At 43.8% G+C, this 14,446-nt stretch overlaps 1 protein-coding gene across 1 annotated transcript in view; it reads left to right on the top strand.

Annotated features, from left to right (window-relative positions):
• The window catches only part of LOC112072803 (poly(rC)-binding protein 4-like), a 22,390-nt gene extending 11,782 nt beyond the window's left edge, over nt 1–10,608 (top strand). Inside the window, exons 3-4 of the mRNA XM_070439938.1 lie at nt 6,942–7,111; nt 9,048–10,608. Of these exons, the coding sequence (XP_070296039.1) occupies nt 6,942–7,111; nt 9,048–9,453 (576 nt within the window). The 3' untranslated portion in view covers nt 9,454–10,608. The remainder of the gene's footprint in view (nt 1–6,941; nt 7,112–9,047) is intronic.
• Nucleotides 10,609–14,446: the final 3,838 nt, after the last annotated feature.

Raw genomic sequence — 14,446 nt, forward strand, 5'->3', positions numbered from 1 at the left:
AGGGGCCCCATCAACACATAAAAGAGGCCATAGGGATCTCTCTGGGATCAGGAACCTAACTCCTGACATCAGGGCCCCCTCCACAAAGGAGACATAGGGATCTCTTCCTGAGTCAGGATACCTAACTCCTACATCAGGGGCCCCTCCACAAAGAGACATAGGGATCTCTCATGGATCAGGGACCAATCCTGACATCAGGCCCCTCCACAAAGGAGACATAGGATCTCTCTAAAGACATCAGGGACCTAAACATCCTGGACATAGGGCGCCCCTCACCACAAAGGAGACATAGCGGATCTCCTCTGGATCAGGGACCTAACTCCTGACATCCCAGGGGCGGGGCCCCTCCACAAAGGAACATGGGGATCTCTCTGGATCAGGGACCTTAACTCCTGACATCAGGGCCCCTCCACATAAAAGGAGACATTGAGGGAATCTCTCTGGATCAGGGATCCTAACTCCTTGACATACAGGGCCCCTCCACAAAGGAGAACATAGGGATCCTCTCTGGATCAGGGACCTAACTCCTGACATCAGGGCCCCTCCACAAAGGAGACATAGGGATCTCTCTGGACAGGGAACCTAAACTCGCTATATACATCAGGGCCCTCCACAAAGGAGACATTGAGGGATCTCTCTGATCAGCGACCTAACTCCTGACATCAGGTCCCCTCCACAAAGGCCCTCTGCCCTGACACTGACTCTGTGCGAAGCTTCCTCTCAGACCTGGGTTCAAATACTGTTTGAAATCATTTTTTTGTCATTTCAAATAGTGAAATATCTTGGGCTCATTTTTACTGATGATTATCTGAGGCTTTTACTGCACAATGAACAATAGAGTAGTTGCAAAAAGTGCAAAGATCTAGATCACGACTAGATCACTCCGGTTAAGACTAGATCACTCCGGTTAGACTAAGTCACTCTGGTTAGACTAGATCCCTCCAGTTAGACTAGATCCACTCTGTTAGACTTAGATCAACTCCGGTAGACTAGATCACTCTGGTTAGACTAGATCACTCCAGTTAGACTAGATCCACTCCGGTTAGACTAGATCCCACATCCGGTTAGACGAGATTACTCTGGTTAGACTAGATCAACTCCGGTTAAGACTAGATCCCTCTAGTTAGACTAGATCCCTCTAGTTAGACTAGATCACTCTAGTTAAACTAGATCCACTCTGGTTAGACTAGATTCACTCTGGTTTAGACTAGATCACTCCATTTAGACTAGATTACTCTGGTTAGACTAGATCCACTCCGGTTAGACTAGATCACCTCGGTTAGACTAGATTACTCCGGTTAGACTAGATCACTCCAGTTAGACTCAGATCACTCGGTTAGACTAGATCACTCCGGTTAGACGACTAGATACCCTCCAGTTAGACTGAGATCCCTCCAGTTAGGACTAGATCACTCTAGTTAGACTAGATCACTCCGCGTTAGTGAGTCTAGACTAGCCACTCGGTTAGACTAGATCACTCGGTTAGACTAGATACACTCGGGTTAGACTAGATCACATCATGCTTTAGACATAGATACACTATCAGGGGTTAAACTAGATCACTTCCGGTTAGACTAGACTCACTGCGGTTAGACTAGATCACTCCAGTAGAGAACTAGATCACTCCGGTTAGACTAGATCACTCGGTTAGACTAGATCAAACACTACAATATTTGAAAATATTCGAATAGTACTTGAACCAGTCTAGGCCCCGATCCTGACACTGGCTTGGCTGTCTTTGACAGATCCCTTATCTATGCCCTCGTGATGTAACAAATAAACCAGGCCAAACAAATAGGAAAGCCAGGCCATCTGACCCCGGATCTCCGTGTAACACTGGGAACGTTCCAAGGCTGGCTTAGAGTGAGGCAGACTGCCTGATGTAGTTAAGTGCAGAGCTCTGCTGTTATACTAGATTCAAAAAGGACCGAGGAATTAAACTTTTTACGCTATAGCCGAGCAAGATCAGGATACAGAACAAATTGCTCTATTCACCACTGCACCCAGTACCAAAAGGAAAAGAGATTCCCTGTAGCAAGGAAGGAGGATGAGTGGTGCTTGGGTATAATATGAACATCAATATATATATAGGTACAACACACATCAATACAGAGAGAGACGAATTAAACTACAACAATACATAATAATAAAACCCTTTTCAACAAGACAAGGACGAGGACATAAGGAACAAATCTTAAGTCCACTGACGGTCTCCCAATAGTGGCAACTCCTGCAGGAGACGGCTGGATACAAATAATATAGGTTAGGAAAACAAAACTGACTAGAGCGAAGAGTAGCACAATCATACGAGACAACAAACATTGCTAGCAAGCACTACATAAAGAGAGCCAGCAGAAGCAACAACAACATGCAACATACCAAACATGTAGCAAACACCATGACAACAACAATGGTAGCATCACACAATCCATGCAGACTCAACCATAGCGCAGCACTATGAACAACCAACAAGCATGAGCGAACATGTACACATACAACATGTACACATTCATTCTGAAGTTAAGCAGCACAACTATGACAAACAAACATTAGCGGTAGCAAACAACATGAGCAGCATGAGTAGCCAAACACATGACTAACAAGTCATAGGTAGAAAGATACAACAGGTACAACTTAACAGAAACCCACATGTAGTAACATCAGAGTAGCTAAGACAAACATGACACAACGTGAAAGCACCAACAGCCGGTAAGGCAACACACACATGACAACAACCATGGTAGCAAAAACTAACATGACAAACAATATGGGTAGCAACACAACATGACAACAAATGGTAGCAACACACAACATGACAACAACATGCGTAGCAACACAACATGACAACAACATGGTAGTAACACAACATGACACAACATGTAGCAACACAACATGACAACAACATGGTACAAACACAACATGACAACAACATGGTAGCAACACAACATGACAACAACATGGTGAAACACACATAAGAAACAACATGGTAGTAACACAACATTACAACAAACATGGTAGCAACACACATAACAACACATGTAGGAACAACAACATTAACAACACATGGTAGAAACACAACATAAACAACAACATGGTAGTAACACAACATTACAACAACATGGTAGCAACACAACATGACAACAACATGGTAAGCAACACAACATGACAACAACATGGTAGGCAACACAACATGACAACAACATAGTAGCAACACAAACATGACAACAACATGGTTAGCAACACAACATGACAACACAACATGGTAGCAACACAGCATGGTAAGCAACACAACATGACAACAACATGGTAGCCAACACAAACAATTACAACAACATGGTAGCAGACACAACATGGTCTGACAACAACATGGTTAGCAACACAACATGACAACAACATGTAGCAACCACACTATGAAAACAACATGTAGCAACATGACAACAACATGTAGCAACACAAAAACAGTTGACAACAAAACATGGTAGGACAACAAACAAACATGACACAACATGGAGCACACAACATGACAACAACATGGTTACCAACAAGCAACTACCACAACATGACAACAACATGGTAGCAACAAAACAATGACAACAACATGTAGCAAACAGCAAAACATGACAACACACATGTAGCAAAACGACAACAACATGGTAGCAACACAACATGACAACAACATGGTAGAAACACAACATGACAACAACATGGTAGCAACACAACATGACAACAACATGGTAGCAACAAAACATGACAACAACACGGTAGCAACACAACATGACAACAACATGGTAGCAACACAACATGACAACAACATGGTAGCAACACAACATGACAACAGCACAACACGGTAGCACCACAAAACATGATACAAGCATTATTTGGCACAGAAGCATCACAACTGTCAGTAAGAGTGTCCATAATTGAGTCTTTGAATGAAGAGCTGGAGATAAAACTGTCCAGTTTGAGTGTTTGGTGCAGCTCGTTCCGGTCGCTAGCTGCAGCGAACTGAAAAGACGAGCGACCCAGGTATGGGTGTGCTGGCAGAACATGTGTTGTATGTGGAGGATGAGGGCTGCAGTAGATATCTCAGATAGGGGGGAGTGAGGCCTAAGAGGGTTTTATAAATAAGCATCAACCAGTGGGTCTTGTGACGGGTATACAGAGATGACCAGTTGACAGAGGAATATAACCATTGATGAATGGATGACCTTGTTGGCTTCAATCACTTAGTGGCCAGTTTATTAGGTCAGCCACAATCACTCAGTGGCCAGATTATTAGGTCAGCCACAATCACTCAGTGGCCAGATTATTAGGTCAGCCACAATCACTCAGTGGCTAGTTTATTAGGTCAGCCACAATCACTCAGTGGAGCTAGTTTATTGGTCAGCCACAATCACTCAGTGGCCAGATTATTAGGTCAGCCACAATCACTCAGTGGCTAGTTTTATTAGGTCAGCACAATCACTCAGTGGCCAGATTATTAGTCAGCCACAATCACTCAGTGCTAAGTTATTAGGTCAGCCACAATCACTCAGTGGCCCAGTTTATTTAGGTCAGTCCACAATCACTCAGTGGCTAGTTTATTAGTCGCCCAATCTCTCAGTGGCTAGTTATTAGGTCAGCCACAATCATTCTATTACCCACTAAACAGAAACACTAGGCTATGACTCACGAACAGAAAAACACTAGTCTGACTCACTAAACAGAAACACTAGTCTGACTCACTAAACAGAAACACTAGTCTGACTCACTAAACAGAAACACTAGTCTGACTCGTGTCCAGGAAGCAAATACACTTGTGAAGTTACCTTGGTAAGAAATCAATAGTCACTTACCTTCCAGGGGTATAGGCGAGGGATCAATGGGCTGTAGCAGTTAGAGTAGCTGGATGTAGTGTACAGATTAACTACCGGTATGGTTTACAAGGTATTGGAATTGACCCCTGAAGGTCATTAGCTTTTCCTTGGTAGATCTGTTATGCACTGAGACATAAACTGTGGGGATTGGAGGGAGTGCATGTTTGTTTTTAAACCATGCTCAAGACAATGTTTCCATGATACACAAATCTTTACATATATTTTTTATGTACAGCCTTATTCTAAAATGGATGTAAAAAATATATATATTATTCTCTGCAATCTACACACAATATCCCATAATGACAAAGCGAAAACAGTTTTTTTGAAAATGTTGCTAATTTATTGAAAATAAAAAGCAGAAATATCTTATTTACATAAGTATTCAGACCCTTTGCTATGATACTAGAAATTAAGCTCAGGTGCATCCTGTTTCCATTGATCATCCTTAAGATGTTTCTACAACTTGATTGGAGTCCACCTGTGGTAAATTACATATATTGGACATGATTTGGAAAGGCACACACCTGTCTATATAAGGTCCCACAGTTGACAGTGCACGTCAGAGCAAAAACAAGCCATGAGGTTGAAGGAATTGTCCTTAGAGCTCCGAGACAGGATTGTGTCGAGGCACAGATCTGGGGAAGGGTACCAATTTTTTTTTTGTAGCATTCAAGGTTCACCAAGAACACAGTAGCCTCCATCATTCTTAAATGGAAGAAGTTTGGAACCACCAAGACTCTTCCTAGAGCTGTCTGCCCGGCCAAACTGAGCAATCGGGGGAGAAGGGCCTCGGTCAGGGAGGTGACCAAGAACCCAATGTTCACTCTGACCAAGCTGTAGAGTTCCTCTGTAGAGATGGGAGAACCTTCCAGAAGTACAACCATCTCTGCAGCACTCCACCAATTAGGCCTTTATGGTAGAGTGGCAGACGGAAGCCACTCCTCGGTAAAAGGCACATGACAGCCCGCTTGGAGTTTGCCAAAAGGCACCTAAAGGACTCTCAGACCATGAGAAACAAGATTCTCTGATCTGATGATACCAAGATTGAACTCTTTGGCCTGAATGCCAAGTGTCACGTCTGGAGGAAACCTGGTACCATCCCTACGGTGAAGTATGGTGGTGGCAGCATCATGCTGTGGGGATGTTTTACAGCAGCAGGGACTGGGAAACTAGTCAGGATCGAGGGAAAGATGAACAGAGCAAAGTACAGAGAGATCCTTGATGAAAACCGGTTTTGTAGTGCTCAGGACCTAAGACTGGGGCGAAAGTTCACCTTCCAGCAGGACAACGACCCTAAGCAGACAGCCAAGACAACGCAGGAGTGGCTTCGGGACAAGTCTCTGAATGTCCTTGGGTGGCCCAGCCAGAGCCCGGACTTGAATCCAATTGAACATTTCTGGAGAGACCTGAAAATAGCTGTACAGCGACGCTCCCATCCAACCTGACAGAGCTTAAGAGGATCTGCAGAGAAGAATGGGAGAAACTCCCCAAATACAGGTGTGCCAAGCTTGTAGTGTCATACCCAAGAAGACTTGAGGCTGTAATCACTACCAAAAATTCTTCAACAAAGTACTGTGTAAAGGTTTTGAATACTTATATAAATGTGATATTTCAGTTTCTTTTTTTTWATAGATTTGCAAAAAAACAAACAAAAACAAAAAAAATGATGCTTTGTCATCGTTGGGTATTGTGTGTAGATTGATGAGATAAAAAAATATGTTTTTAATCCATTTTAGAATAAGGCTGTAATGTAACAAAATGAGGAAAAAGTCAAGGGGTCTGAATACTTTCCCGAATGCACGGTATGCTTTATTCTGGGAAGTCACATTAAGATTGGCATCTGTTTGTCAAGTGTACCCTGGACATTTAGTATTGTCAACACTAACTCCCTTTGGGGTTTTAGTAATAAGGACGTGATCTGTCAAGTGTCTGGTGAAGCGTCCTCGTTTCTTCCCTCTCTCCTTGGCTCCATCATTGACCTGATCATCATCGGGCGTCGGGGAACCAAGATCAAAACACACACAGGTCTCCTCCCACATTCTGACGTCCCCTCTCTCTCTCCTCTCTCTCTCTCTCCTTCAGCTCATCGGCTCCATCATCGGGCGTCAGGGAACCAAGATCAATGAGATACGCCAGGCGTCAGGTGCTCAGATTAAGATTGGTAGCCAGCTGGACAGCACCAGTGATAGAGCCGTCATCATCACAGGGACCCCCATCTCTATCAACCTGGCCCAATACCTCATCACCTCCTGGTAAGACAAAGATCTGCCACCACTGAGCACAGCACACACGGAGTAGAGAGGGAGAGGGAAGGGAGCGAGGGAGGGAGGGGAGAGGAGAGAGAGGGAAGAAGGAGAAGGAGGGAGGGGAGAGGCAGGGGAGAAGGAGGGAGGGGAGAGGGAGAGTGATAGACACATCACCATCACAGGAACAACCATCTCCATTAACTTAACCCAACACCACCTCCTGGTAAGAGACAGCACCACCTCTCCCTCTCCCTCCTCCTGGTAAGAGACAGCACCACCTCTCCCTCTCCCACCTCCTGGTAAGAGACAGCACCACCCCTCCCTCTCCCTCTCCCACCTCCTGGTAAGAGACAGCACCACCCCTCCCTCTCCCTCTCCCACTTCCTGGTAAGAGAAAGCACCACCCAGCAGGACAACAATGTAAACGATAAGATACAAGATAAGATACAAGATGTGTACAGTATCTTGTAGCCACAGCAACTGGACCACTTCCTGGCAGTGCTTGAATTGGGCCGGTACACACTGGTACAGAGCGCTGTTTGAGTCCAACACCTTATTGAATTGGCTCTAAAATATGACTTACAATACTGTCAGATTAGAATGAGTACTGGCACCTTTTTCATTCCACTGGTCAGGTCACATGATCAGGAAAGAACCCTGGTCAGGTCACATGATCAGGAAAGAACCCTGGTCAGGTCACATGATCAGGAAAGAACCCTGGTCTGGTCACATGATCAGGAAAGAACCCTGGTCTGGTCACATGATCAGGAAAGACCCCTGGTCAGGTCACATGATCAGGAAAGAAGCCTGGTCTGGTCACATGATCAGGAAAGACCCCTGGTCAGGTCACATGATCAGGAAAGAAGCATGTCTCTAGATACTCATGTCTCCAAACTCAGTTCTACTGGTTCTTTACACATTTATCTCCACAAATTACACATTTGGACAAAAGAGTTGTCGTACTGATGTTGCCAATTCATGTCTAAGTTCACCAATTACTACTGAGTGTCGGAGAGAGAGAGACTACAACAACCCATACTATTAGAAAACTACACTTGCAACGCATTTGCATTAGGATACTAATGACAATGATGCGTTAACACACTGATTAAATACAATATATTTTATCTTGTGATGTCTATTCATGTTGCGTGACTGCTCTCTGAGGACCTCTCGCCTCCGATCGACACGGCGACTAGAGCGTTTACAGTTCACTCGCTGTCTCTGTTCCAGGTGTTGCATCTGACAGGTTAAAGTGTGACATTTTGAACACACCCTAGAAGTAGGAAGTGCAAAACATTGGACTGTAGGGCTACAAGGTCCTACCATAACATTCCTTCATTCTTCTACCCTAAAAAACATTTTATAGCCATGCTGAATTACACATTCTACATGTTCTATTACTAATTACACTATATTACTAATTACACTATATTACTAATTACACTATATTACTAATTACACTATATTAGTAAGAAGTTACAAATTGTATTCACACAGACAATACATTCGCAATATGCAATATATATATTTATTTACATATTGACAAATGCAATATGTATATTCGAATCTTACAATAATAAGGAAATTCCTAATGAACTTTGAACTTATTTGTTTCCCTTACCCAAGCCCCTACCCAAGCCATCACCCTGACTTATAGCACCCTCTCCCCACATGAGAGTCCTAAAGACCCCTCCTCCAGTAATCTGTTGCAACCTCCAGCAAAACACACATTTTTTTATCTCCTTTTATTTAATTTATTTAATTTTTACTTTCTTTAACATGTCTTTTATTTATTTAACCTTCTAACCCGTTTCCATCCGGTACTCCTCCTTCCCTCCTTCCCTCCTTTCCTCTTCCCTCGTCCCTCCCTCCCTCCCTCCCTCCACCCTCCCTTCCCTCCCTCCACCTCCTATCGTCCTCCTCCTATCCCTATGTGCAGTTTAGAGACCGCCAAATCCACCGCCCAGTCTTCCTCCATGTCGACCTCTGCTGACCTCACCATGGCCTACACCCAACCCCCCTCCCCCGCCTCCTCCTCAGCCGCTGCTGCTGCCACCCTGGCTGCCATGGGCTGCCCCGGCATGTCCCACCACCACCCCCACGCTGCAGTCCCCATGATGGGCAACCCCTACGGGGCCCTCCCCCTCTCCAGCCTCCTCGGAATGCAATCCATGAAATCCCTCCAATCCATGCCCTACCTGGCTTTATCCAACCCTGCCGCCAATGCAGCCGCCGCCCAGGCCCAGGCTCAGGCCCAAGCTCAGGCCCAGATCTATACGGCGAAGATTTCGTCTGCCAATGGGATCGGGAAGAAACCAGAGAGACAGAAGTTTGCGCCGTACTGATGACGTCCGTCTCCATCCCTCCATCACTCCATCCTTCTCTCCAGCTCTCACTTCTGTCCCTGAGACAAGAAAGAAAGGGGGAAAGAATGGAGGGAAGGAAATAGCAGGTTTTTTTGTTCTCCTCCATTCTCTTTCTTCTTGCCTGATGGTTGTAGTTGTAGTTGGACATTTTCGATTGATTTTATTTTGTAGGCTTTTTTTTGTCTCCCACCTTATATAGTGAACCACTAGGAGGAACGTTTGATTGGCTCGTGTAGATAGCTATATTTATGTTGTCAGGTCTTGGAAACCTATCAAGCCATAGTCTGTGTCCCAAATGGCAACCTAATTCCTTTACGGTGCACTACTTTAGTCCAGGTTCAGGTTGAAAGTAGTGCGCTATATAGGGATTAGGATGGTATTTGGGATGCACACATAGACTATTCCTAACTTCCATTTTTATCTTCTTCTAACCTTCCTTTCGTTCTACTGTACTGCTGTTATTGATTATTGATTATTGATTTATAATAATGAAATATTCCCACTAAGAGTTTATAAATTAAAACACTGGTGAGTGATGCTCAACTGTACGTGTGTATGAGCTTTTTATACAGTCCATGATGTCTGGTTTCTTCCTGTGTTCAAGTCCTCGATTTTTTTGAAGAACGATGTTAAAAAAAAAAAAAAGATTAAAAAAAAACATTTTTAAAAATGACTAGACCAAAAAAAATCTAACCTCTCGTTTTGCGTTAATTTTTTGGGTGAGTTTTCGGGTAATATTTTATTTGAAATGTGTTGTTTAATTTATTTTATTTATTATGCCGAGTATTACTTTTCCGATAAAATGTTAGATTTTTTGGGGGGGGGGAAATGGCAGCGAGTACTACTGCTAAGACTACGAGTTATTCCATCCTGTCCTGAGTTTTAACTCTAACATGGTGACCAGACTGCTCACGACCGCCACTCTAACCTGGTGACCAGACTGCTCACGACCGCCACTCTAACCTGGTGACCAGACTGCTCGCGACCGCCACTCTAACATGGTGACCAGACTGCTCGCGACCGCCACTCTAACATGGTGACCNTGGTGACCAGACTGCTCGCGACCGCCACTCTAACATGGTGACCAGACTGCTCGCGACCGCCACTCTAACCTGGTGACCAGACTGCTCGCGACCGCCACTCTAACATGGTATTTCCTCCTGTCTCTCACCACAGAAGTGGTATCTTCTACTAAAGCAAGGTTTTTTGTTTAACAACATTATGTTTTTGTGGATTAGAGAAATTGTGTTTTCACAACTGATATGTCAATATTATTAAACATTTAACACGATAAAAGCTGTGTATTTCCAACTTTCTTACTGGGATTTCAACAGCAAAACCTCTCTTAGGACGTGTCTGAGGGATGAGAGATGTTTTTCTCACCCCAGCTGTCAGACTAAGATGCCATGCATGGTAGCTACTCTTGTGAGAGACTAATGTTGCATGTTAGCTTGAACATACACACACACAAGAACACACACACATACCAAATTGAAACACAGCACCACATTGAGACACCACACAACACAGCACACGTTAAAATGGAAAACTGGGTCTGGCTACATTTAGGAACATAACATAACAAACAGACATATACTCATAACCATCAGGACTCTATCAGCACCACTAAACCAGCAAGACCAATATTTAGGACATTAGTAACCCATCAAGGAATAGGCATACATAGACCAAAGACGTATAATGACATATAGAACTTGGGTTAAGGACATAACACATAGCTACCAATAGACAATTACATTAACCAACAGGACCTCTATTGAGGACATTTAGCGCACTAGGGACTATAACTGTGGCATAAATCGCGCATAAAACAACTGCTCGCTATATGTACATAGACACCCATCTACGGGGGCTAAAATAGTACCCACTTACATACCACAGGGTACTCTAATGACCTGTGGGGGAGATTCGTACTAGCTCGCGCATAGGACTATCATTGATCCACACGTACTCCTCACTATCGATCAATAAAGACCACACGACATCCATTAGGACACTTTGTACTCCACATAACCACATCGGAACGTACTGAAGAGCAGTTGGACTCCTCGTCATAACCGCATTCAGTCCATGGGCACTACATAACAACAGACTCTATAGGGACATATGAAATCAGACAGGACTTACTATATAGGGGGACATAACCACATACAGACTCTACCTAGGAGCATGACCGAGACCCAAGACTCCTAAATAGAGTACATAATTTTTGAGTTACTTATTTCAGGCCTCATTTAGCTCATTCACAATAGACACTCACTGGGGGGGGGGGTGGGGGATTTCACTCGCATAAGAGACGGGGGTTTGCCCGGGTTGGCTTTTTGTGTCATATAATATGATTTGGAACTCCGTCTCTAGTGAAGTCCTGGGGTCTTGAACTCACTTATTTTTTTAAAATAAACCCAGATGACTGCAGTGGTGTATAGGAATTGGTTTACTATGTGGTCATTTGTATACGTGAAAACTTCTTAATTCTAACCGAGTGTTAGATCTTGTGAATTTATCATGGGTGTTCAATTCTTTACTAAGATAAATTACTTCCTAGAATGAGATTATTGGAGGGGTTGTAGTTTAGGTAAGATTATCTTGGTTTCTCTATTTTATACATCATGAAAATACATTCACTCATTAGTTTTCTTTATTCATGATGTTATGTTCCAAATTGGCAACCGGTATATAGTGCACCTTTAATAGACTGATTTGAGACCAGTGGTTATGCTTTTCTTTTACATGATCTTAGGGCTTTCGGCTTTTATTTACGTGCACTACACCATTATTTGGACCAAGGGCCCATAGGGTAGGTGCACTTACATTAGAACCAGGGCCATTTAGGGTTCGTGCACTTGACCAGAAGCAGCGGCCCATTATGGGTAGGCACACATAATCCGGTTGGACCGGGGCCTCATTAGTTAAGTTGCATACTCACCTTTTTGACAGGGCATATGGTAGTTAGCATTATACCTTTGGACCATGGCCCAAGGGGTAGTGCCAAATACCTTGACCAGGGCCCATGGAGCGATGATGAAGGTGCCCTAAGGTAAGCACTACCTCTTTGACCAGGGCCCATAGGGTAGTGCACTAATTTTCAGTGATCCAATGGGTCCATATTGGGTAGTATGCTACTATCTTATGAGCACAGGGCCATAAGGGTTTAGATGCACTACCTTTGACCAGGCCTAGGTATTGCCACCAACCTGGACCGGGCCATAGGTGTACGGTTGCACACTTTTTGACCAGGCCATAGGGTGCATTGAACGTTGTGTGTTAAAACCCAGACTCACGCCACTCTTCCTTCCTAATGGTTCTCACTGTGCGGCTCATTGCATGAGTTAACCTTAAATTTTATGGTTATAAGCAATAAACCTTGGCATTACTTCAGAAGCGAGTATATATCTTTTGTGTCTAAGCTCTAGAGTAGCATTCTGTGAGCAGAATGCGACTCTGAGTGTCTGACTAGTCAGTCTACTAGAGTAGATGCTCTAACTTTTCGAAGACTCTGCACTGTGAGTTCATTTTGAGATTGCCTGACTCGAAGATATAGTATGTCCATTTGTGTGCATAATTAGACATGTAGCTCGCATCCTGAGATAGGAGCTTGGAGGTTGCTACTGTCTTGAGATAGTAAGCTAACTGGAGGTTGCTGACTCTCTATAGTCGAGCACTGAGTTGCTACTGTTCTGAATAGTAGCTACTCTGATTGCCCAGCTACACGTAGCGGACTGAATATAGCCGAGATGCTCTCTGTCCTCCTCTTTAAGAACCTGCACAGTAGTGTGCACTGGTAAATGCTACTCTGATCTGAATGAGTTAGCATTGGAGATGCTAACTGACTGAGTAGCTAAGCAATGACGCTGCTACTGATGAATATGTTGATGAGATGCTACTTGCTCTAATAGTCTCATTGAGATGCTACCTCGAGAAATGATAGTACTATTGATGATGCTACTAAAGGCACTGAATGTAGCATCACTAGATGGAATGCTACTTTTCACGGGAAGTGGGAGACTGAATAATGTTGAGATGTATAGAAGAAAGCTTGGACTTTGTGGGTACATGAATATAGGATAGTCTTCTTCCGCCGCATGCCTCACGAGTCAAGGGAACATTGGAGGATTGATAATTTTGTGGAGACAGTGAGAAATATATCGCCTTGAGCTGGCTGGTACAAGTGAGAAACATAGAGCTAGACAATTGTGGGATGCATTTAGACTCTACTGAACTGGAATAGGTAAGCACTGAGATTGGCTTACTGGGTCTGTGGAAAATAGGTAAAGCAATTAATAGCAAGGATCGAGCATACTAATCGAGGACAATTGGAGGGAAAAGTAGCACCACGGAAGATGCTACTGGGACTGAATATGTGGCACTGAAGATGCTACTGATGAATAGTAGCACTGAGATGCCTACTGACGTGAATAGTAGCACTGAGTGCTACTGATGATATGTAGCACTGAGATGCTACTGGACTGATAGTAGCACTACGGAGATGCAATACGTCGGTGGGACCCGTGGGGGACTCTGGGAATAGTGCCACTGAATGCTAATGGTTCTGAATAGTAAGCGATTGAGATGAACTACTGATCTCGCACTATAGCAATCAGACTGGAGAGTGGTAACTATGTTTCTTGGTTTTATCTTTCAATCTTTGGGGTCTAGATACTCTTAGTAAGCATTTGACAAAATGGCTAGTAGTCAACATGTGCCAGTCGGCAAGAGTTAGCATTAGACGATTATGTCCCCACTCGCTCATCAATATTGTAAGCAAATTGGGGAGATTGCCTTATTCTGTCTTGATATAGTAGCATTGAGATGCGACAAAATTTCAAGGTGAATAGTACGCATTGAAGGTATCGCTACAGGGAATCTAATAGTAAGCCAATTGGGAGGATGACTACTAGCGACTGGGGAATAGTCAGGCTGGGGAGAAGCTACTGACTGAATAGTAGCATTG

Source organism: Salvelinus sp. IW2-2015, unplaced genomic scaffold, assembly GCF_002910315.2.
Source record: "Salvelinus sp. IW2-2015 unplaced genomic scaffold, ASM291031v2 Un_scaffold2048, whole genome shotgun sequence".
In the NCBI taxonomy this organism is placed as follows: Eukaryota; Metazoa; Chordata; class Actinopteri; order Salmoniformes; family Salmonidae; genus Salvelinus; species Salvelinus sp. IW2-2015.